General features: G+C 34.7%; 1 protein-coding gene across 8 annotated transcripts in view; it reads right to left on the bottom strand.

The window, feature by feature from the left end:
• The window catches only part of tpm1 (tropomyosin 1 (alpha)), a 57,151-nt gene extending 30,442 nt beyond the window's left edge, over positions 1-26,709 (bottom strand). Inside the window, exons 1-4 of one of the 8 annotated variants that reach the window (XM_056451633.1) lie at positions 26,464-26,707; positions 25,085-25,210; positions 24,818-24,943; positions 8,461-8,594 (exon numbers count right to left, since the gene is read on the bottom strand). In XM_056451633.1, the coding sequence (XP_056307608.1) occupies positions 8,461-8,594; positions 24,818-24,943; positions 25,085-25,210; positions 26,464-26,577 (500 nt within the window). In that variant the 5' untranslated portion in view covers positions 26,578-26,707. Of the gene's footprint in view, positions 1-8,460; positions 8,595-19,114; positions 19,309-24,817; positions 24,944-25,084; positions 25,211-26,463 lie in introns of those variants that run through there. The other 7 variants (XM_056451634.1, XM_056451630.1, XM_056451629.1 and 4 more) reach the window with 7 other exon arrangements.
• Positions 26,710-26,944: the final 235 nt, after the last annotated feature.

The raw sequence follows: 26,944 nt of genomic DNA, 5'->3' as shown, positions 1-26,944 counted from the left end.
CTGTTAGCTTATAAACCCACGTTGTCTTATAATGTCAGAAGAGTCGGTCAGAATATGGGCGGTATCTTAGGCCGTTTACACTGCCAGTTTAATGTGATACAGATCGGATCTGTTCTATGACTCTCGGATATTCAGAGATCGGTTTCAGGCCTCCTTATAAATCAGGTATAAATCGGATATGTGACAATGCGACGATCATGTAAACAGGCAGATTATATTTATTGAGGCATTCCGTTCTGTACAACATTAAACTTGCGAGAATGTGGTTCTTCTCCATGGATTAATAACGTAGAAGGAAGAGCGTGCGTTCATCCTAAAATTTCAAACACACTATTAAAAATGAGGAGTCAAAAAAAAACCTTGGCTATAATTATAGCAGGGGTAGGGAACATGTCTCAGGAGCCACATGTGGCTCTTTGACCAAAAATATGTGGCTCTGCAGCTGTCTCCCTTCATTAAAAAATTTAAACTGTTACTAAAAATCAGTTTCCTATTGAAAATACAATTAAAATGACCTTTTTATTGTATATTTTTACAGAAAATGTTCAAGAATACGAATAAAAGGACGTTTCATCCAATACACGTGTGCGGCGCTGTGGATTAACTTGAATCGCAACACCAATAAAGGGCATGCAGCTTACATTTCTATGGTCACCATGCATGTAAATTCAAACAACATTCATGAGTGGGGATGGCTAAAAGTAATAAATTTTCCTTTCTTAATACATGGACTTGCTTAACATGCGATGCTTCATATAGATCCCCAATGGCTCTTTAAATAAAATGCATTTGCCAAAAAAAAATCTAAAATGGCCCTTTGCCGAAAAAAAGGTTCCCGACCCCTGCATTATAGAGAGAAATAACTGATGAAGCGAGTATGCGGTCAGATCATGACAATCAATGCTGATCTTTCTTTCGAGGTGTCAGTGCAGAAATGAACAAAACAATAGGCCTAATATAAAATATGATAAGTTAAAAATGAGGAGAAAATATCAGATGGTAACTTCAGTCAATTTTCATAACGATTAAGCATGTTTTCACTTTCGTATTCTACATGAAACGCAAAATCTACCGATAGGAATGACATCCCGCTCTACTCGTAATTCTCTCTTCATATATATGGCTAGTACACAACCATAATACACTGTGATTTAGTTCGTTAGATCACCGGTTACCCAAAACAATTTAACTTGATTTGACAAAAATACAAATATATTCAGGTGAAGCATTATATAAACATGTTACTGAATAGACGCATTTCCTTAAAACATAATCAAAATTACAGTCGAGCTATACATGTTTAACAAGGAACTTAACATGAGGAACAATGGAGCTTCACCTATTAATAGAAACGTATGCAGAAGTCTTGTGAGCGCAGTGTAAACATCTTGGTCAAATCTTGAAGTAAAAAAAGACAGCGAAAGTTTGCCTACCATCTAAAATGATTTATTTTCTTATTATCTGCATTATATTTCATCTGTAACAATTTTGTAAAGTTTTATAAAGATCATTTCGGTCAAACTTTATACATTTGCACAATCACAAGAGATTTCACTGGATAAAAGATCTGCAAATGGAAGATTAAGACACCGATCAAACCAAATGAGTTCCTGCGGCGAGAGGAACCTTTATCAATTGTTTTCTATTAGCAGTTTATAGTAGTCTATCCAATGATAAAGGTGATTAGCATTGCGTTTATTCTAATAAAAGCAGAAATGATGGCTCGAGAGATAAATGAACCATTTATTTTCATGTTTTCATGAGTTTAAGCATTTCTATCTTCCATTTACTTGCTCTTTATTTCTGCAATATATTATATCTGCGAATAAAATGCACTTGCAGAAAGCACTGGTCCATGGTTCATCAACAGTTGTGAGCACTGGCTGTACCGGTGCTCAATAAGAATGTGGAAATCACAGATATGGCGTTCCAAAATAACGTTGAGACTCGGGAACTATATCGTTAGACCACCCGCTCCCATTCAAATTACACTAGATTTATCGACCACGTTTTTATCAGAAATTTATTCCTGCGCCAAAAGAAATCTAGTCAGGTCCAGCTGCAGACCTCTAGTTGGAGGTGGTTGAAGCTAAACTGTGCAGAGCTGTGGCCCTCCAGGAATTGAGTTTGAGACCATTGCTTTAAAGATACATAACTTTCTTTTGTCTCCGAGAGGATACATATTATAGCTGCACAACATATTGACAAATTGAAACCGCAATAATAGTATATGCAATATCCCTACAGCAGGTTCAATAAAATATTTATTTTATGTACGAGTGTTTCATGCATAGGTCATTCAAAATTGACCATTCAGATTGGGCCTTGCTATCTTTATCCCCGCTTTCCCAGTAGTTGCTGTTCTGCTATTGGCTAAACCGGCCTAAAGGTGAACCCAGAACCGAAAATACACACTAATAGCAGGAGTCGAGACCAGACAAGAGTGGGAAATAAACAACAGTGAATTAATATCACAATATCTGCAGAGCTTTACACTTATTCAATGCGTTCTAATTTGTTATGATTTTTTTTTTAGACTGACTTTATTTATAATTATTAGTCAGAATTATTAGCTACCCTGTTTATTTTTTCCTCCAATTTCTGTTTAACGGAGAGCAGACTATCAACACATTTCTAAACATGATAGTTTTAATAACTCATTTCTAATATCTGATTTATTTTATCTTTGCCATGATGACAGTAAATAATATTTGACTAGATATTTTTTCAAGACACATCTATACAGATTAAAGTGACATTTAAAAGGCTTAACTAGGTAAATTAGGCAGGTTAGGGTAATTAGGCTAGTTATTGTATAATGATGGTTTGTTCTGTAGACTACCGAAAACAAATATAGCTTAAATGGGCTAATAATATTGGCCTTAAAAGGTTTTTTAAAAATCTGCATTATTCAAGACGAAATAAAACAAATAAGACTTTCTTCAGAAGAAAAAATATTGTCAGACATACTGTGAAAATTTCCTTGCTCTGTTAAACATCATTTGGAAATATTTTTAAAAAATAAAATAGAAATTCAAAGGGGGGCTAATAATTCTGTCTTCAACTGTATATTTCCTGTTTATTTTAGTATTTTTATTTTTTTAAATATCATTTCTCAAGGGAAATGTTATATTGCAAGAAATATAGTTCTCGCAATACTCAACATCACATACCGCATATTTTCAGAGTATCGTGCAGCCCTAATAATACGTATGAATAATTATCACTTATTACCAGCTGACTGGAATACTTCTGATTGGTCAGTCGTGACATTCCAAGGTGTTATTTTCCCAAGATAACAACCACTAAATAACACAGGAACTTTGAAATCACATTGACCTTCAGTGAATATATTCATATCCATATACATACATTCATATTCATATGCACCTGCTTGTCTGTCACGCCATCGTTTTTTACTGTTTGGTGGCATCTTGTAAATTAATAAAAATGTAGATTAGCATATGCTTTATTCGTCTGGTTTCGTTTCTGTCAGCATTTTTGACTATATGTCACCATCTTGTGACTGAATAATGCGCAGGTTAGTGTATACTCCAGCTGTTTTCGTTTTTGTCAGCTTTGCTGTTAAAATAAAATTAATAAATGATTATGGCTCAGAACATTGTTGTGTCTAATGTGGCAAGTAGTCATGTAATAAGCGGGATAAAGTACATCCAGGATGGTTGGTTGTTTTCTCAGAATAAAACCCTTCAGTCTTATAAAGTAGTCAACATTTAAAGTGGATCATCACCTTTCAAAGTTGTCCTAAAACTATAGAACAACGTCTATTCTTGTCCCAAGACTATTTTAAAAAACATTTGATTCATTTTAAAATGTTGAGTACTATACAACAGTGATCCGCTTCACGGAGGCGTTATTCTGCGATAACAACCTCCTGGATGAACTTGTATCCTTCTCACAGTAAATAGTAGAAAATATTGTGATACACATTTCAGTCCCTGCCGCCAGTCTCTAAGCCAGAACAGAGATGGGAGGCGAGGGCGCATAAGATCAGGACCAAGTCTCGGCACAGAGTGGTTCAGTGCTGGGCTTCAGACAGAAGGCCTCTGTATGGACAAACAAAGAGAGGGAAACGCAGCCTAGTGCCTCCATAAATTGCTGTTTATTCAGGAACACACTGGCTCTACGCAAACAGCTCACGTCAGTTGTTTAGGCCAAAAACAGCAACACACAACTACAAGCGTCTGCAGTGCCCTTGGTCTTTCTGCTATATGTGCTGGCATTTCAAGGGCTTTAAAAAAAACTAAACTTAAAAATAACTACAGCTTCAAGGTTAAAGAAATTAAAATGTATTCGTTTAGAGGCAATAATATTCTGAAAAACTGTGTATAAAAATGCACTAAAATATAGAGATAAAGTCAGATTTTTTTACTCTTTTATATTTTTCCCCAATTTCTGTTTAACGAAAAGATTTTTTTTCAACATCTCTAAAAATAATAATTGTATGTTTTTTATTATACCTGTTTTTAGGTGGTCAGTGTATTTTAACAATGTGTGCTCATGCTTCATTTGTAGAAAAAAAATCACATTTTTTGTTCATATATCTTACTTTGATTATATACAGCTACTCAGCTAACATGAAAACGACTATCATATTTCCTAGTTCCTCCGACAGCCCGCCCTCAAGAGGCTCTGATTGGTCAGCTAACATGATGTGTTGTGATTTGCGGATCGGCTCCACGTCACGCCCCTACAAGCACACGCTTTAGCACTGTGTAAACAGTAGCTGAATTAGACAGAAAATGAAGAGCACACAGCTGAACCTCTAAAATAATATCTGACAAGTGTCTTTCACATATATTCGGAAGCATGTATAAAGTAATATAAAACATAATATAAAATATCTTTTGCGAGTTTGTTATTTGAGATGTAGAATGAACGGAAAGCAGCCGCATAGAGAGACAAAGCGTCCGCATAGAGAGACATTGCACACGCTGCTGAAGATTGTGGGTTTGACAGATAAATATGAATTTGTTGCTAAATTGTTAGCGGTGCCAAACAGCATTTTCTGTCGTTTACATCCTTGTTTACGTCCTCGCTACAACATAATGTTAATGTTAGAAACTGTGCCTGTAATTGATCAATTTTAACAAATAAAATTCCTTAGAGCTTGTGGCTCACAGTCTACACCTTCGTCTGTTGGAGGAGTTTTTAGCCGAATCCAGCACTGAACTGGGAGAGATTCTGGAAGCTGTCCTTTGTCAAATGCTATCTATATATTTTTATAAACTCTGCAACATAATTAATGTTGAACTGTAAGCACTTCTGTCTTTGTGTCGTGTCCTTTGGAAACCCAAATACAGAAACAGAAGGAATTAGCAGCGTTTGGATGGCATTTTAGCTTTCTCTGCTATAACATTACAGCGCCTCTGACCACGCCTCATTGCTGCGCGAGGTGTATGCGCATGGTGAATGCATGTAACCGGAAGTATTTATGATTTCATCAGCCCAGATGTATTTTTTTGTAGTCCCCAAATTCGTTCGCTGTAGGTTTTGCTAAGCTAACTATGTAAAAGCCTTTGCATTGAACTTTGAGTGTCTTACATTTACAGATGCTGTTTATGTTCACACAGCTACGTTACACATCAACTAAAGTTCAAAATATGTCGTCGTAGTGGACCACCCCTTCAATCTAGCTGAAATAAAAGAAACAAAATGTTCTCTAGAAGAAAAAATATTACAGGAAATACTGTGAAAAATTCCTTGCTCTGTTAAATATAATTATAAATGAACATAATCATTTAAAATACATTTATATGTTAATACAACTAATAATTAAATAACATTTTACTATAGATTTTAAAAATGTGAATCACTTGAAATATTGTACATCGTTTATTTATAATTATAAATGAATTAAAATAGTCATACTATAATTAAAATTCATAATTGACATAATTTGCATATTTAAAATGAAAAAGCAAACCATGTACATTTTAAAAAGAGTTTCTTCATTTAAAAACAAAACAACCCCCCCCCCCCCCCCACACACACACAGAGTTTTGAAAAAATAAGTACACATACACACACCACTATCATAAATTATACTACTCCTAATATAATTAATTAATATTATTATTATTATTATTATTAATGCTTGCTCACATGTATCGAAGACTTCTACAAAGCTACACATGCAAGCGTTTGGTCCTGTTGATTAGCAGATTACAGGACTTCCCTCAGCGCTCGCACAAACAGTCTTTATGCAGGGCACCAGATGTGCGGTGAAGGCTAGGAAGTGGCAGCATGTTGTCATTTCAACAGCAACACAACAGTGGAGGCTGAACACAGAAACCACAGTCACAGCGCGGGGGGAGGAGGAGGAGGAGGCAGGGGAGTGGAGAAGCTCAACAAACTCGATCTGCTGACGGTCCTACACACACTCCACACACTTCACTGCCTGATTTACTGTATCCTATAGGGCTGTACGCACTAGGGATGGGCACTATGGAGAAACTCCATTATTGTCACTGCCATTACTGCTTAATACGATGATGGCATACAGTATAGCACAGTAGATGCTACACATACACTTAATACACAAATACAGGTTATTGAACATGTACACAATGACATCACCTATTTACTATATAACCGCAGGTTGACTATGCTATATATATATATATAAAATAACTTTAACGGTTAAAAGCTATTAGTTACTAGGTAATTAAAGTTATTTTTTATAAACTTCTCTGATTTTGATTGTAATACAATATTGTGCACCTGTTGTAAAGCTGCTTTGAGACAATACAAATGTAAAAAGCTACAGCAATAATTATTATTTAATACTTGATCAACAGTACCTTACTTTTTATACTACAGGGGTTCTGAATGCTCGATTCTGATTGGCTGATGAACATTGTAAGGGCTGGTTCATTTTAAAAAACGAAAGACGTAACGTTCAGCAGTGTTATGTTTTGTTTTTTATGCGCAGTATAAAAGCATGAGGGTATTCGGACACAGCCACTGACTGCCTATGAGCTGACACTTGCAACGGTTGTCCCACTTCCAAGCTCTTCTGATTGGTTTACTACTTTGGAACTGACACTGATGATAACTTGACATCCAGCACTCATGTGCATGGTGCTTCAAAACAAGCACATTTCTATCATGTGAAAAAGTTGCACATTTAAGTGGAAACATTGTGTGAATGACCCCTAAAGTACGCGGTTATTTTCATATAAATGCACAGCTAAAGTAGATCCAGGCTTGAGTATATTATACTTCCATATATTACTACTCCAAATTATTCCACAGCCTAAGGGGACCATTCAAATATTGCATCCAAAACCACATGAAAAACACGTGGTGGGTAGTTCCCTTCACAAAATTTCAATGTGCTCTTGAGATTGCGTTCCTGTAGTGTCTGGAGTTGCTAAGCAGCCATCAGCTGTGTTCGCTGAGAAAAGACCACTGACAAACCCTTTAGATAGTTCTGATACAAGTTTTATTTATGGAGAAAATTAAAACAGCACAACGTTTGGATGCTTTGTGTTTGTCTGAGGCAATTACTCCATTATTACTTAAACGTGTAGCTGATTAAGCTACGAATGGCTTGTTTCCACTGAGCGGTGCGGTTCGGTACGCTTTTACAGCCTTTTCCACTGTCAAAAGGTATCAAAAAGCTAACCGTACTGTACCACTTTTTGGGTACCCTTTCGAAAGGGCACCTAGCACAATAAAAGGGTACCAAAAGGTGGAGCAAGACGCGCAGCTGAACACTATTGGTTGACAGAAAAGCGTCACTAGCTCGTGCACAAGACAGGTGAATGTAAAACAATGAAACCGCCATTTTAAAATACACAGCCGAGACATTACATCCTAATAATATATACATATAATAACAAGCCATGGTCGACCCAAGCTTAAACAAACCTTGTCGTCGTCTTGATAAACAGCCAAAAGCCAAGAAGAGCAAAATCTAGCCTGTGCACCGTAGTTGTTTACAAGGCCATCTAAAGCGCGAGAGGTTCTCGCGTGAGCTCGCTGCGCATCTATATTTGAAATAACGAACTTCTTAAGCTGATGATAATCAGTGTGCACGTAATTATTAAAGTGTTTCTGACATGCGATCATTTCAGAAATGGACAAACGCGAGAGTAAAGGAGAAAAATCAAAGGAGAAGCAACCTAAAAGATGAACAAACTGCCATGTTTAACTATTATGACCACCTTTTGGACTATTATGAACTGGGAATGGTGGAATTACTCTGGACTCTAATTATGTAAATGTCACAATAGCAATAGATAAAGATAGCAAGGCCCCATCTGATTGGTCAAAATTAATCCAATGCATAAAATAAATGTAATTTATCACACATCTGCGATACATATATTGCATATACCATCATCACGATAACAATATTTTTGCGATATATTGTGCAGCCCTAGTATATGCTGCATTTTAACTGTACAGTGAGTGTCAGTGTCCTTTACTGACCTCTCGCTCTCATCGGCAGCTTTCTCTGCCTCCTCCAGCTTCTGCAGGGCAGTGGCCAAACGCTCCTGTGCCCGGTCCAGCTCCTCCTCAACCAGCTGGATACGTCTGTTCAGGGACGCCACATCACCTTCAGCCTTGAAGAGCACAGAGAAACGGGTGTAAACACTCAATCAGATCCAGCACACAGCTCACATAGACATTGACACTCCAACCACACAAACACTGACGGCTCCATTCAGCATGAGGAACTTCCATTGCAGGTTTGGATGACTATGTCACTTTGGTTATTAACAGCAGTGTTACTCAGTACTAGCTTTCATTAATGAGGACCTATTTCACAAGATGTAAAATAGGTTTGATGATGTTCCTAGAGTATGTACGTGAAGTTTTAGCTCATAATATCCCACAAAAAATGTTTTAGAACTCTTTGAAACTGCCCCTTTCAGGCTTTTAATTATGCTGTTTTGTTGACTGTCGCTTTAAATTCAAATGAGATTGTGCTCTTCTTAAAAGAGGACGGAGCTACAAATGCCTGTGTGTCAGTATAGTGGCAGATTCAAATACAAGAATACAAGTCCTATGCTAAAGAGGGAGAGATGGTCAATAATGGGCGGGGCTTTTTCCCTTCTGATGATGCGTACAAAGCGAGAATGTCAATCAAAGTGTTTCCGCAGACTGTTTTTATCAAGTCTGATTATAAAAAATTTAATGATCACATTTTAACCACAGAAAGCTGGTTATATATATACACACAACTGTGTTTAAACTCCTCGTAGAAGTGATTTTTGCATAATTAGTCCCCTTTAAAACCTACCGAGACAGAGCAGTTCCTTCTGCTGTGGTTGCACACACCATATAGCCCATAATGCTAATGGATGAGACAGGACTAGGCCATGGGATCATTACAGAGCCTCTGGGACAACATTAACCGGCTGTATGAGGAAGTCTCAGAGGACCTACATGGATTACACTGTTAAAGGCCAAACACACACGGCTGGTCATGCTACAGTAGCTGGCTAAAATGAAACATGGATCATTTCAGATGCATGCTTGTATGAAGCGTGTGAATTAAAGGAGCAAAACTGTGCTATCCTGTTGGGCTGTGGTTCAAATGCGGATGGCAAGTGCTAAAGCTAAATGCAAATAATAAAATGCAAATGGCTAGATAATTCGTGCATGGAAAGGATGGTAATTGAAATGTGCCATTTTCATTTTACGCTTCACATATGTTTTGCAATACAACAAGTGCTGGATGTGCAAATTTATAGCCTCCTAATGCACACTGTAGGTTGCAATAAGTTTATATTAATCCAAATTTATTATAAAAGACCTAATATATAGGAGTCTTAAAGATTTCTTGACCTTCATTGACAATATACAACTAAAACATCAATATCCAGTCTGAATCTATATTATCTTCAGCACTAGATTGTTTATCAAGTATGTGGTGCTTTGTTTTTGCATTGCAGTATTTAGCAATACCTTTTGTTCATATTTCTTCCTCTTGTTAATACGTTTGCATTTATTTGTGTCTGTTCTGTCAAACCTGCTCTCCGAGCTGCTAAAGTCTTTTGTCGTTAACAAACTGACGACAATAAAATGTAAATAAATTATCTGTATAAACAATAAATGCTTCTCAACATGAATATCAGAAGGTGGATCAAAGCTATATTATACACTACATGCAAGATAATATTTGACAATGCATAATAAAGGGAGTTTTGTTTTATTAGACTGTTTAAGAGGACAATTTACAGATATGAACTGGTCTGAATACCACCCTGCAGCATTAGTTGAGAGAAAATTACTTTAATAGATTACGTTCTACTATTTTAGAAAAGAGGCTAATACAGTGGCATAATATAGTCAAATAATAGGTCATTTCTAAACAGAATCCCTGTCTGTTTTAGGTATATAATGACCCCTTGACAGATTTAGTTAAGGCTGGTCAAAATGGCTTTTTTTTTAAAAAAAATAAAATAAAATAAAATAAAAATCAATTCACGATTAAACTATTTAAAAAAAAAAGCTTGGAGTTGAAGTTTAATCTATATAACCTTATCATAATTATAGGATATAAAAAAAATTGTCATTTAAAAGATCAAATTTCACAAGCTCCATTTATAATTGCATACAAGACTTTTAAACTAATAATAATAATAATAATAATAATAATAATAATAATAATAATAATACAAATTTTATACAATTACAGTGAACGTAAACTCCTAATGATTGCTAAAAAGGGGACATTTTCATATCCGTTCATATAAATTACTCACATTAGTCTACTGGGTTGCATTTTATTGCTTTTATTTGCGTGGGGTCGCTGCATCTGGTAGATCAATATAGCGCACTGATCGAGTTGTCAGTGTTGATATTTAAAGTAACAAACGTCTCTGTGTTAAATACATCTATGGGTTCTAAGTTCCTTATGCGAGTCTTTTCCATTAATTGTTTTATCCATTACTTCTCACTGTGCGCACAGTTACAAATGTGAAAGTCTCGCGGTGAAGACTGCGAGCCATGAAATGTGCCATTTTTGGGAAGCATGTTTGTGCGTTTGTGCTGTTCTTAATTTAATTCAAAAGAGCACAACATCCCAGCAAGCATTTTTTATTTTCAAAAGATGTCTAATAGACGTCTAAACATAGTCATCTTGGCTAAAAAAACAAGGCCAAATTTGGAATGTCAGTAAAAATCTAATAGACGTCTAAGAACAGGCCAAAACTAGACTAGTTGTCAAATAAACAGAAATGAATGACTACGCATATAAAGTCTGTCTAATCAGTCTATCTGACGACTAGTCTAGTTTTGGGCTATTCTTAGACATCTATCAGATTTTTACTGACAGACCAAGTTTAGCCTGGTTTTAGCCAAGCTGTCTCCGTTTAGATGTTTATTAGACGTCTATTAAACACAAAAATTGTTTGTTGGGAGTTCTCCTCTACTCGCTGCATGTTGTTTGTGTATTTCTATGGTAAATGTGGAGGGAAACTACAGGAGCCCAGATGGGAACATCAAGTGTTAGGGTGAAAAACGATTTTTATTCTAACAAATAGATGTAAACTTTACACTCGAGTTAATCAATAAATTTAATTTATCGCCCAGCTCTGTTAATGTAATGCGTTTTAACATAAAATTAACCTCACGTTTTAAATGTATAGTCTATGAATGGCAAAGAATATAACAAAAAAATAAATAAATAGCACTGATGTAAGCTACATATTTATTTGCAGAATAATTCTCAAAGTGTAAAACATTGAGAAGTACTTTTAGAAGGGCTACTTTTACTTGCTTTGAGTGGCATTAAGAACAGATACTTTTATTTTACTTGCACTACATTTTTGGCAAGCAATGGTACTTATAATCAAGCGTGATTTTTCAGTACTCTTTTATCACTGCTAATAAGAAATCTGCATTTGTTTGGCATTTTAGATAAATATGTTGAAGCCAATGTAAAAGTGTCTCATGCTAAACAGACCTATTCCACCGTCAAAACAAAACAATGCATTTATGTTTTTATAGCTTGACAAATAACCTCTGCTTAAGTCCCAGCCCAGCGATAGGCAAAGGCCTTCCACTTAAGGGAAATACACGGGGGGGGCAAAGTGCATGTTATACTGATATGAAAAACCAGAAAGCACCACAGATAACCCTGACAGCCTGATCTGAACTTCTACATTTCCTTCAATGGGTTTGTTAAGATAGGACAGACTAATTACTAAACTCATAAAGCACAGTTATTGCTTTCTATTTCGGAATGACTAAGGGTGCTTTCACACCTGTAATAGGTTTCCTTTGGTCCAGACCAAAGTTAAAAATGACACAGTGCAGCATTTTCAGCCACTTTGGTTTGGCTGTACACCAGAGTGACTACTCTGAACCAATTGAAAAAGCAGTGACAGCATCCACATTAGTCAATGGCTAGATGAAGTTCCTGAACTACATTTTAAATGCGCATTTTTAATGCACAGGAAACTCACGCACAACACACGCAAGTAAACAAAACGCGAAGGAAAAGTCAGCAGGACCTCATCACAACCTCACGTTTGTCCGTGACCTCCCATATTTGCAATAGAGAACTTTTTCTCATCCCAGAATGCACGACGCAACTGACTACGGCAGCTGGTTTAGTCCAAAAAAAGATAAGTACTTTTTGCACTTGGGTCAGTTCACGTTCTCACCACAAACGAACCACTCTAGGGTTCTTTTAACGTGTACTGAGACCACCTCCTCCAGCTGTTCTCAGTACGCTTGGTTTGGTCTGCTTTTGGTGCGCACTTGAGTACGATTTCTGCTTTCACTCCTGCCTAAACAAACTGCACCAAATAAAGCAAATGAACTGTTAAATGAAGGTGTAAAAGCATCATGTCCTAACTACAAGGCCTTTTTTTCGTGATAAATTGAGTTTGTCCAAATCATCTATGACAGAAACGCGCAAAATGTATATTTTAGAAACAGTTTCTATTTCCACAATCTCACGGCGAAACAACAGCATAAACTCCAAAGACAATGATCACCTCAGGTACTGATTATGTGCTTTATTCAGCGTTAAATGCTACCAATGTGAGTTTGAACATTATTTCACGTCATATTTATTGTCATACTATTGAAAGCAGCTGCAGATTTCCCTCAGATAAAGGCTGGGTGGTTTGGCGTAAAATCAATCTTGATTATTTGAACATTTTAAAGAGCACCTATGATGAAAATCCTCTTTTGCAAGCTGTGTGTAGGTATAGTATGTCCACAGTCATACTGGGGTGATATAAACACAATAAGTCTCTTTTTAAAAATTTCCTGACGTTAAAATAGGATCCAAATCCCTTTTATTTTGAGGCTGACCGCAACGTGGCGTAGGAGTGCGGTTTCCCTGGCCACTCAATTGATTGACAGCCACGCATTAACATGGCAACCTGGAATAAAAGATCTGTTCAGTTCGCTAGGATCAATCATCATCAAATGTGATCAAGAATGAGCTTTACAAGCTCAAAACGTTTCTAAAAAAAGTGCAACCTACTTCAGCTTTACTTTATCAGCACAGCCGCATGTCAGTACAATTATAAAAGAAGATGCTTCAATCCCAGTTTGTGGACGTTAAATCAGGTTTATGTTGTACATTAACATAACGGATATCCATACAGCAGTGAATATTAACGTGTATCCTGTCACATTTGCTGTGCAAAAACGGTGCAAAGCTAAACGCGCGCTGTCTGTGTGTGTATCTGTGTGTGTGTGTGAACTTCGTAACGACATTGTGTGTGACTCATCATTGCAACTCCACTACAAATACATCAAATAATCATTGGGAAAGTTCTTACTGTGGTATTTCTCACAAACGTTACGCGAGATCTGCTTCCTTCATGTCTGTCTGCTGTCTGACGCAGCCGAGGCGGAGATTGAGGCACACTGACAGGCACGTGAGAGCGGTGGGCGGGGCGGACTAGCATTAAAGGCACAGTCCACAAAAACAGCTACATGATGCTCAGAGCTAAAAATGGCAAACTTCTGAAAGATCTAATAAATAATCTGATGGGTGTTTTGACCGGAAACTTTAAAGATTCTGGAGACACAACATTCTGGAGACACAAAAGACTTGTTTTAAATTCGGAAAAAGGGGTAACCTAGGTGCCCTTTAACTCGATTACAATTAATAAAGGATTTAATTTATTTATTTAATTTATGCCCTTATAGTTTACTGACAGGTTTTGTACAGTAAATCTGCTCACGTATCACAAGTGAGAGGTTTTTAAATGAAGGGTGCATTCCTTAATTTTAAAATAATTGAAGGAAACACACACAATCTACGATCTTAGATTATTTATTGGACATCAACGTTGAACTAAAATAAAACACACATTGCCTAAAACCAAGTCAATTTTTTCCTATAAAAAAGGTGAAAATAAATAACCTTCACTTTTAGAAACAAATTTATTTTCAATGTTTTTCAATTTAAAAGTGGAAAATAAGCAGTATCTCCTCTAAATAAAATAACTCTTGGACATCTTGTAAATAATATTTTAAACAGTGCATTTCTTGCATCTTCTGTAAACAAATATTTTAACGCAAATGATCATTTTAATGTAATGGAAAATATTTGTGGCGCAGCTTCCAATCATCATCAACGTAGTGCAAAGTAAGGCTCAAGAATGGGTCTATGGTTCTACTTAAGCAGAGATCAGATGTGAAGTATAAATCAACCCTAACAGAGCAGGGTCACGTGACTCCACATGCAGTAAAGAAAGTAATTGAAAAAAATTAGATCGATTATAGGTTCTGAATGTCCATTTAGATTACTTTTCAATTAATCGCTCAGCCCTAGCCTCAGATCTTGAAGGAAAAAACAAAACAGTTTTAAAATTAGTCAGTGACTAATAATGTTAAATTGGTTTAATATGTATTAGACTAGAACCCTTACCAATTGTTTGGGAGTGCAGTGGCTGATATTTAAAAGAATGGATAGTATTTGTTTGTCACGTCGCATTGCGTTTGGTGAAGTATGAGTTCACAGGCATTTTTTTTATTTTTTTTATTATTTTTATAGGGGTTTTCACCTTTATTGATAGGACAGTGCAGATTTACAGACAGGAAAGTATGGGGAGCAGAGAGAGGGCAAGGGTCGGCAAAGGACCTCGGGCCGGGAATCTAACTTTGGTCGCCGTGAGCACCTGGGTGCTATATGTCCACGCACGAACCACTAGGCTATTGGTTCACAGGCATTTTTAAAGACAATGTTACAATGTTTTAGATAAGAAACAACCAGTAGATTAAACATAGCTATAATATCCCAATGATTATAACGCATTTGATCTTTACTTTACCAAAACCTTAATCAATCATCAATATAAAATTGTCAATCATCAATATATGATCATCAATGTTAAAAATTTCCATCACAACGGCCAATTTGCTTGTCACTGGAATCTTGAAATGCTTCACAAAGCCTTCACATACACTGACCTTCACCACTACAGTACATCAGGCGTACACATTTCCCTCATTATTAAACTGCTCTAGGCTATTAGGCTAAAATGATTAGATTCAGAGCACCTGGTCCAACATAAACTGTCATCAAACAAGGAGCTATTCACAACTTAACTAACTGGATCATGAGCAGATTCTCCAATTACGACCGTCAACAAGATACTGAAAATAGTCTTGCACAGGGATGTCGTCAGCAATCTCAAAGTTTTGGGTGAAAACAACACGCTCTCTGTTTGTTTAAACATGCCGTTTCAAGAGGCTGGATTCATTTCTGTGAACTGGTTCTTTTGAACGGTTCAGTTCAGAACATTCAACTCATTGATTCTTTTAGACTCATCATGGGCATTTCTAATATTCATCATATTTATAAGGCCGTTTTCAGTTTATTGCAGGCATGACTTATTCATCCATTTAATAATAATAATAAAACTGTTTCCTTGTCTGAAAGTTATCCACTTAAATAAATGGCATTTACAAAAATGTGAGTAATATTTTACTCTTAGTAATGTTGAGTATATTTTGAGTAATTTCAATATTTTGAGTAATATTTTACTCTTAAAATGGGAGTAATAATAACGTCAACATACTTCAGATGTTATTATTGTTTCCTGCCTTCTCGAAAATGAATCGTTTTCAAACAAAACTCCTCTCTATTACTTTGGTTCATTATGAGTTTCATTGGTCCATAATGTATACACTCACTAGCCACTTTATTAGGTACACCTGTTCAACTGCTTGTTAACGCCAATTTCTAATCAGTCAAATCACATGGCAGCAACTCAATGCATTCAGGCATCAAAACAGAAACTGAGGCTACAATACGCACAGGCTCATCAAAATTGTACAATAGAGGATTGGAGAAACATTGCCTGGTCTGATGAGTATCAATTTCTGCTGCGACATTCGGATGGTGGGGTCAGAATTTGCCATCAACAACATGAAAGCATGGATCCATGCTGCCTTGTAGCAACGGTTCAGGCTGATGGTGGTGGTGTAATGGTGTGGGGGATATTTTCTTGGCACCATTTAGGCCCATTTGTACCAATTGAGCATTGTGTCAACGCCACAGCCTACCCGAGTATTGTTGCTGACCATGTCCATCCCTTTATGACCACAGTGTACTCATCCTCTGATGGCAACTTCTAGCAGGATAACACACCATGTCATGAAGTGTGAATCATCTCAGACTGGTTTCTTGAACATGACAATGAGTTCACTGTACTCAAATGGCCTCCACAGTCACCATATCTCAATCCAAGAGAGCACCTTTGGGATGTGGTGGAATGGGAGATTAACATCATGGATGTGCAGCCGACAAATCTGCAGCAACTGCGTAATGCTATCATGTCAATACGAACCAAATTCTCTGAGAAATATTTCCAGCACCTTGTTGAATCTATGCTACGAAGGATTAAAGTTTGAAGGCAAAAGTGGGTCCAACCCGGTACTAGTAGGGTACCTAATAAACTGGCCGGTGATCGGGACAATGAAATGTTGATTTGAAAACCGTTCATAGGGTTTCAATCACATTCGATTTGGGGAAAACTTCACTCTGATTTGATTTTACAAATTGGTTCAACTGAATCATTAGCAAGATTCAACTAGAATGAATCAGACATTGTGATTCAGAATTCACAAAACGTAACAAAACAGTTCAGTTCAAAGAAACGACTCTTTATCAAACGATTATGTTAATAAATGGATGGCTAATTTCTACTTTTTTCTAAAAATGAAATTAATCATGTTTAGACAAATTACAAAAAACTAAATTCTAGTTAATTCACATTATTGTTTGCGCAAGTACAAAATCGGCATCAGTTCATAGATTTTTGTTCTTTACTAGTTATTTTTTAGAGTCAATCATATTCAAACTAAATTTGCTTGTGTTGAAGAGGCAGATTTCAGAGCGACTCAATTAATTGTTAATCTGAGAAACATTTGCACATTTCAATCTGTTTCTGAATTGATTTCAGAGTCAAGAACTGATTCAACTGAATCATTATCAAGAACCAACTCAAATGACTCGTTCAAACATTCAGCAACTTCCATTGTAATCCATTGTCCATTTTTATTTAGTTCAATTTAAACACTCACTGACTCCTTGTCATCTAAAGAATTTCTAATATCTTAAGGTTGCTTTTTTTGTCCAATTTTATCTCAATAATCATAAGTCAAATTAGTGTCAATGTAATTGCACACTTATTTTCAGCAAAGCCTATAAATTTAATCAAAGACTGACTTTATTATTTAATCTGAATGCTCTTACAATGTCAACATCAATTCACTTCAAATTCTATTAGTTCATCAGTTCTTGTCTAAACCGATCTAAGCTGATCATGTTTAACCTGAACAGTTTCTGCCTATCCATTTGTTTCAAGAGTTTCAGGGTAATCCTGATTCAATTTAGTGAACTGGTTAATTTGACTGAAATTAGCATCTTGTTCAGCAACTAATCAGACATTTAGCAACTACATGTGTCAGATTCAGCTGAGTGGTTCAGTTCAAAGAGCCAACTGATTCTTTTAGACTTAAATGTAATCAGTAGGTGATTTAAGGCTGTTTTTAAGAGCAAGACCAATTTAATGCACCCAAGATATACAAGTCAAATTATAGCACAAACATGCTTTGAGCATGTTAAACCCTAAAATTTATTTTAATAATTCTATTTTATTTATGTGTTTTGGTAGACAGATTTCCGTGTCAGTAAAAAAAGAGTTTGAGTTTATTCGTGTTATTCTGATTCGATTTTATTATTTGGTTCATGTGACTCAAACGAGCAAATCATTTAGACATTATTATTATTATTATTATTATTATTATTATTATTATTAATATTCCAACTGCTAAACTACATGAATAAAGTTATTAGTCGGACCAGTTAAAGCAAGGTTAACTGATTTTTGCAAATTGTTCAAATATGACATTATTCAGAAACTAAATGCATAATTGATTCTTTGGAACAATTCCGTTCAAAAGAACCGATTCACTGATTCATTTCGACTCAATCCAAATTATTAGGTTTCTAGATTAATTTCATTTGCTAATTTCCTAGTTCAGTCTGATTCAGTAAATACCACATTTTATAGAATTCTGCACTGCAAGAAAAACCAAATAATTAATAAACTTAATCTCCTGAATGAAAATGCTTGTCATTAAAAAAAACATGCTATCAATTCAATCAATATTAGCCTAGGAGTTATGAAATTAATTACAAGATTGATGATTCAAAAGTCCTTCCAGTCGTATGCTGATTCGATTAAGCAGGCTTGGTACAATTGATTCATCACCAAGAGTCGACTCAAATGAACAACTCCCTCTGATACGAATCACTCATCGTTATTCAGCACCTTTTAAAACTCTTATTTACAAAACAACGTCATATCAATAATCACACCCTCAAACATTCAATTCTCGCCTTCTGCTTTGTAATACACACGCGGCACGGGTGAACTACATAAGCTGAAATGCTACATTTGTTTAAAGGGTTGCAAACAGCGCGCAGAGGGCGTCAGATAAATTCCGCTACGTTAATACGGCACATCACCGAGCGCACGGTCATATCCGCTCCACATTAAACTGTTTAAATCAACTCCTGCACGGCTGAAATGCACGTGACGCGTGTCGCATGTCACTGCGCGCACTCGAGCAAATAATAATTGCGCGTTCTTACTGTTTCTCTGGCTTTCCTCTCGAGTGCCAACTCCTTCTGCAGTTTCTCCGCTTTATCTTCAGCACCGTCCGCCTGCTCTTGCAACAGTTTTATCTTCCGTTTGACCGCCTCCAGCGATGTAGCCGCCATCCTGACACCAAATAAGCCTCTTAATGAACGCGTTTCCTTGAGATGAACGCACACCGGAGACGCCGCTCGACTGTGTGTAAGTGCGCGCGCGAGGACGCGGAGCAACGCTTTCAGATCACACCGGAAGTGCCCATGTTTTCATAGGCGAGCCTCAGACGACGTCATTAGCATAAACTAGAGCGTGTTTCCATGTGAGAGGTGAACGTGTTTCATACGCTTTGTTTTCAGTGTGTGTATGATGCTTGTTTATTATCTGTAGGTTGTTGCAGGGGAAATGTTTGGATGTTAATTGATGTTAATTGGATGTTACTGTTTGATGTTGATTGACGGGCTGCTGGTGCTGAGACTGAGCTGTGGATGGGCTTTCAGAGGAGAGGGGACACTTGTTATTGAGCCTCCTCGGATATTTTTGGTTTGTCCTGTTGCGCCCTCTATAGGGACAAAAACAACATCGACCAGAACTGAATGAGGTTGTTGTTTTGTAAACAAATTGATATAATAATTTGCTGTATTGACCTAAATAATAATAACAACAATATATTATTATTATTATTATTATTATTATTATTATTATTATTATTATTATTGACCTAAATAAGATTTTAAAAAAATATTATTATTAATATTATTATTATTATTGACCTAAATAAGATCAACAATTTATTACTATTATTATTATTATTGACCTTAATAAGATCAACAATTTATTATTATTATTATTATTATTATTATTATTATTATTATTATTATTATTATTGTTGTTGTTGTTGTTATTATTATTGACCTAAATAAGATCAACAATATATTATTATTATTATTATTATTATTATTATTATTATTATTATTATTATTATTGACCTAAATAAGATCAACAATTTATTAATATTATTATTATTATTATTGACCTAAATAAGATCAACAATTTATTAATATTATTATTATTATTAGTATTATTATTATTGACCTAAATAAGATCAACAATTTATTAATATTATTATTATTATTATTATTATTATTATTATTATTGACCTAAATAAGATCAACAATATATTATTATTATTGACCCAAATAAGATCAACAATATATTATTATTATTATTATTATTATTATTATTATTATTATTATTATTATTATTATTGACCTAAATAATATCAACCATATATTGTTGTTATTATTATTATTATTATTATTATTATCTGTAATTGCACACAAAATATAGTATTGTATTGTACTTAGAATAATAATATCATATTATAAAGATAATTAAAATATATACATATATATAATTTATTTTAAATAAATATAGAATTATTAATAATAATAACAATATATTTAGATTAATTAATAAGTATTTAAATAACTGTACTTATGTTATTGTGCAGGAAATGTTTGTTATTATTAATGTTATGATTATTTTATATGCTTATTTTGTTAAGTTATAGCTATATAAGTAACTAATTCTGTTGTTGTACAAAGGAGGAGAAAAACTTGCTCAGAAAAATTTTATTAAAGTTATTATTATGATAATAATTATGATAATAATAACTATTTTGTTGCTTATTTTATAACAATATGTTTTATATTTGAATTATTTGTATTATAATTATGAAAAATTATTAAATCAATACAAACATACAAATATCCGTTTACACAGTACGTTTTACAATATGCTAAAATTATACATTTAATGTTTAAGTAATACATTTTGATTTTTTTATTACCAATAAATGTATAATATTTGTGTTTATTTTATTAATTAAGTATTAGCTATAGAAATAACTAATTATGTTGATGTATTTAAAGAAAAAAACATAGTTTATACTCAGAATAATGTAATTAAAGTTATTATTATGATAATATAAATTTATCAATTTCATAAAATGTAATAATAATAATAATAATAATAATAATAATAGCAATGATAATAATTATTTTGTTAATTATATCACTGTGCCACCATGCAGCCCATTGTATAATATATATTTATTTGATTAAATAACAGCAATAAAATTAACTAGTTCTGTCATTGTAAACAAAGAAAAACACACTTTATAATCAGAATAATGTTATTAAAGGAATTATTATGATGATATTCATTTATCAATTTCACAAAATGTCGTAATAATAAAAGCAAATATAATTATTTAATTTTTAATGTTACTTTTTGTACACTGTATGGTATATGTTATATTTTAATAATTTGTATTGTTAATATAATAAAATGTATATTATATATTAAACAATCCACTTACATAAGTTACATTAAAATGTTTAATTAAAATATTTAACTAATACATTTTTTATTTTTATTAACATTAATTGTATAATATTTGTTTGTTTTAATCATTTATAGCTATAAAAATAACTAGTCCTCTACATTTTAATACAATAATACATTTTGATATTTACATAGATTTACATAAATATCTTTAGCTCCAATAATAATATAATATTAATATAATATATAATATTATTAAGATAATTAAAATGTTTATATTTATATATATATAAATATTATTAAGTTTACTTTATATTTGTTAAAAATAATTTTAATTTGACATTTCAGTAATTTAGCACCCTTGATGCAGTTCTGTTATTGTACACAAGGGGGAGTCCAAGTGCACATTATACAAAACCACACTACAAAGATCTATTATTTTTACAACAACAAAATCGACAGTTTATTCTTCTTATTACTAATTTGCCACCCAAAATTACCGTGGCTCATTTTAATCTTAAACACCTATTGCAATTCTCAAACGACTTAGAGAAAAATCTATTAAACATAGAAAACATTCAAGTTCAAATGATCCTTTCTAAGCTGTACGATCAGAGAGCTCTCTTGTATCATGCAAAGCTATGCAAATACTTGCCAAGACTTTTATTTGTCTACTCGTTCAATGCTCTGAATGCAGTTTAGTGTTGAATCTAAATGGAAGTTAAATGAAAGACTTCCAGCAGTTCAGTGTTTCTCAAAGGGCAGAGCTAGCCGAGGAGCTGAAGCAAATCTTGACCATATAAAGCACTAGGCTAAATATATACAGCCTGCCTGCTCACTCTCTTCCATCTTGGAATGCACGTCTTGCCATTTAAATCATGAATCGTGTAGTTATGTTCACATACCTTCACTAATACTCCATCTTTGATCTGAGGTATGCGGATTGTGTTTATATTATTATGCTATATAGGACTGTTTGACCTTATATTACTGATCACGAGTGATGCATGTGAGTAAAAAAAACACTTTGTGTGACACCATTTTGGTTTTATTTTTCTTATGGAATGATGTATAATGAATACGGAAGCTCGTTTCCTGTCTCGCGGTTCTAACTTCCTTTAAATCTCAAAATTTGTCCTTCTCAGAATTGCGAAATTAGCCTATGTACATCTAGGCATCGTTAGCTAACATATCGAGTTAACATATCGCAACTTTGCCGTTTTTCTCAGAATTGCATATCACACATTTTTGACTTAGAAACTCATAAATTTGATCAAACATTGTGTACCTTTCACTTTTTAAATCAGAACAGCTAATTGTGTCTTATAAATGCGTAATTCTGAGCTAAACATTCACAATTTTGACGTTTCTTCGAAGTCTGATTAAGTCTCAATTTTGACTTTTTTCTTAATTTTTCTTATTTTCAATTCAGAATTTTTCTCAGATTGCAATATAAGTTCCTTATAAATTATAAATTAATTGTAAATTACTTAAAAATAATAAATTACAACTTATTTATCGCAATTTCAATGTATAAATTCTAAATTCCAAGCTAAATTCCATTTTGCAGAATTGACGTTTTTTTTTTTTCTCAGAATTTCCAGCCTGATCTCACCAGAAAACGTAACTATTTTACATTTTGTAAACATAAGTCAGTTTAGTGGCTAATTCGTACAGTTCAGTTGTATGAAAATGTATGGTTTTAAAAAGGAAGTGTGGCACCCAACCCCGCCCCTTAACACAATCGTCATTAAGGATAAGCAAATCGTACTAAATTGTACGTGAATTCCTACGAATTAGACACTAAATCAAAAAGTTACGAAAAAGATACGAATTGCTGTGAGAATTTTATCTCGCAATTTTAACTTTAACTACAGTTGTGAACCAACATCTCACAGTTTTTACTTTTTAAATACAGAACTATGAATTATCTTATAGTTGCCGCTAATAAATTTAGAATTCCAAACATCTTGCAATTTTTTAAACTTTCCTGTTACTGTTTCTCACAATTTCAAATGATAAACGTAGTTTCAACTGCGAACTTGCATCTTGTAATTTTTTTTGCTTTTTCTCCGAATTGCAACTTTGTATCTCAAAATTGTGACATAAAACTCGCAATTACTGTAAGCTAACATCTCAAAATTCTCACCTTATCTCTGAGTTGCAACATTTTAACAAGCTTGTACTTTACATTGCGACTTTGTATCTGAATTAAACTCAGAATTTAGATTTGTTTGTTGTTGATTTCCCGGGAAAACGTAACTATTTTACATTTTGTCAGTTCAGTGGCTAATTCCTATGAATTCAGTTGTATGAAAATGTACGATTTTAAAAATGAGGCGTGGCACCAAACCTTGCCCCTAAAGCCAACCATTATTGGGGAATAAGCAAATCGGACTAAATTGTATGAGATCGTAGGATTTCATAGGAATTAGCCACTAAATCAAAAAGTTACGAATTGCGTTGATCGTGTTGGAATTTCAACATTTTATCAAGCAATTTTGACTTAAACTACAATTGTGAACCAACATCTCACAGTTTTTACTTTTTTATTCATAACTGTCAATTATCTCATACTTGCCGCTAATAAATTTCGAATTCCAAACTTTTTACCAAAATTTACTTTTACCATACCTCGCAACTTCAAATGATAAACTGAGTTTCAACTGTGCGCTAGCATCTTGTAATGTTAACGTTTTCTCCTAATTGCAACGTTGTATATCAAAATTAGACGTATAAAACTCGCAATTACAAGCTAACATTTTAAAATATTTTACGTTTTGTCAGTTTAGTGGCTAATTCGTACAAATTGTACGAAAATGTACGAATTTTAAAAGGAGGCGTGGCACCTAACCTCGCCTCTAAACCCAAACATCATTGGGGGATTAGCAAATGGTACTTAAATTGTATAAAATAGTAGGATTTCATAGGAATTAGCCACTAAATCAAAAAGTTACGAATTGCCGTAAACCTTGCGTTTTCCCCTCAGCTTTCTCGAATTTAATTTTCTCAAATCCTTCTTAAAGATTCTGACTTTGTTTTTCTCTATTTTGACAACTTCTGTGTAAAAATCACACATTTCTGAGAGGAAAGTTAGACTAGCAAAAAATACAATTAAATCGCTATCACCTTTCTTGCTTTTTTTATGCTGTGGCAAAAAACAGGCTTCCATTGTGTTATATAGTTACTTTTTAGAGTTCTCCAAGTTTCCCAAGCTACTCCACGAGCACAATATCCACAACCATTCTCACATATGATGAATGACAGACTTACAAACTAATATATAATGTGCCATGCCAGAGGTGTGAGGAAAAGATGCGTGAAGGCGGTGTGAATTAAGCTCCTTATATACTCACATCTGTGGCTTTCTTCTCAGCCAGCTCCAGCTTCTCCTGGGCATCTTTAAGAGCCTCGGAGTACTTGTCGAGTTCATCCTCAGTGCCCTTCAGTTTCTTCTGCAGTGCGAGCAGATCATCCTCAAGCTGCGCGTGATTGAGCGATTGATTGACAGCAGTGAAGGGCGGGAAACAGAGTGCGCAAGTGGAGTGGCGGGAAAGGGACCGACAGAGAAAAAAAAGACGGAAAGAAAGAGAAGTTAGGACAGGAATTACAGAAAAAAATACCTTGGTGGCGACCTCCTCGGCGGTCAGGAGCTTCTCCTCGACGCTCTGGTACTCCTCGAGCACTTTATCGCGCTCATCCTCGGTCACGCGCAACCTCTTTTCCAACTGAATTAGTTCGTCTTCTAACTAGACATGCATAAACGACAGTTTTCATAACAAATGAGGTAAATTTGTATTATATCACATTAACAAATAACGTTGAACCCTTCGTGATGTTCTGTTTGTGGTCTCAAGCGATTCGTTTAATATTTTTTGACAATGTTTGTGGAGATCATATTACCGAAGTTCATACTTTACCAGAGGGTAAAGAGTCCAAACATCCGTCAAAAGTGTTTTGGTTTGGATATTTAAAGTAAAACATACTTTTAAAACCATTAGCTGTTTAAAAAGGCCAACTAAAGCGATTAACTTAAAATTTAAAGGGAATGTTCACCCAAAATAACAGTTCTGTCATTATTTAACTAACAATAATTGAAAACTTATTAGACTTTCTGTCTTCTGTTGAACTTAATGGAAGATATTTTGTTGGAAAAGGGTAGCCATGGACTTTTTTATTCGAGATTTTTCTGCTATGAAGGTTAATTGTTAGCCTACTGGTTACCAACATTTTACAAAATATCAAAAATAAAAATTTAAGGAATGTTGGAAACCGGTACCCATTGACTTCCATAGTAGGAAAAGAAAATACTATGGAAGTCAATGTCATTATTTGCCGACATACTTCAGTACATCTTCCTTTGTGTTCAACAGTAGGAAGAAACGTTGAAACAAGTGGAGGAAAAGTACACAAAACATTATATGACCAATTAGTCATGACATAGTTTAATAAGTTATATTGAACTCAAAACAAGTTAAGCATGTTCTAACTTAATCTTATAAGTTATGCAAGCTGCTTTACGTCTGTTTAACTTAATAAGTTCAAGTAGATTCAGCTTAAAAAATTAAGGCAACCAGGATTTTTTGACAGTGTAGGTTAAATGACAACAGAAATGTCATTTTTGGGTGAACTATCCCTTTAAGGTTAAATCATCTATAGTCACTACATATTTTTGAACATTTTGAGTTTAATAAACTAATAAATATTACTGAAATATTACTGGAGAACTCACAAAAAGAATAAAACACGAGGGTTAGTAAATGTATGGCTATTTTCCTGTACAAAATAAAAACATAAAAAGTAAGTCAACACGAACATGTCATTACAGTTACAATAAGTAGCTTAAGGTATCCTTTTAATGATTATTCGTTATTTTTACACTCCTTCTATTAATATTATAATCCACTCCGGCGCAGTAATAATCCATTTATCAAGAAGCGCCCGAGACCGGCGCGTGCGCATTACGCAGAACTTTTTAAAAGTCCTGATAAAAACCGCAGACCTGTTTGCTCCTGTCCTCCGCTGCTTTTTTGTCTCCTTCAGCCTGCTCAGCTCTGTCCAAGGCGTTCTCCTTGTCGAGCTTGAGCATCTGCATCTTCTTCTTAATGGCATCCATGGCTGCTTTTGGGGTTGTCGGGCTTTGGACAGATAAATTTCCACAGAGGAGCGACGGTCAGAAGCGCTTGGGACTGAACGCGGAGCCGGAGTGCGAGTGGCCGCTTCTGTGCGCGCTCTCAAATACGCACGTTCACGGGAGGGGTGACTGAATTCCTCTCGACATTCAATACTTTTTTGGAAACAGCCGCAATGGGCTGCTTCTCCAGGCCCCGAGTATTTTTTATGGATCTGGGTGGCGATTCGCTGCTGCTCGACATTTGACCGTTTATATGCCTAAATAAGGGGAGTGATGGGCCAGGCGAGCACACGCGCGCGCAGCGGGATGGAGACGCGTTTCCGACGCGCAGAACCCAACACTGAGAGCT

The sequence above is a fragment of the Danio aesculapii genome, chromosome 25, assembly GCF_903798145.1.
Source record: "Danio aesculapii chromosome 25, fDanAes4.1, whole genome shotgun sequence".
In the NCBI taxonomy this organism is placed as follows: Eukaryota; Metazoa; Chordata; class Actinopteri; order Cypriniformes; family Danionidae; genus Danio; species Danio aesculapii.
The sequence above is the reverse complement of the archived record's forward strand: the minus strand, read 5'-3'. Positions and strand labels throughout refer to the sequence as shown.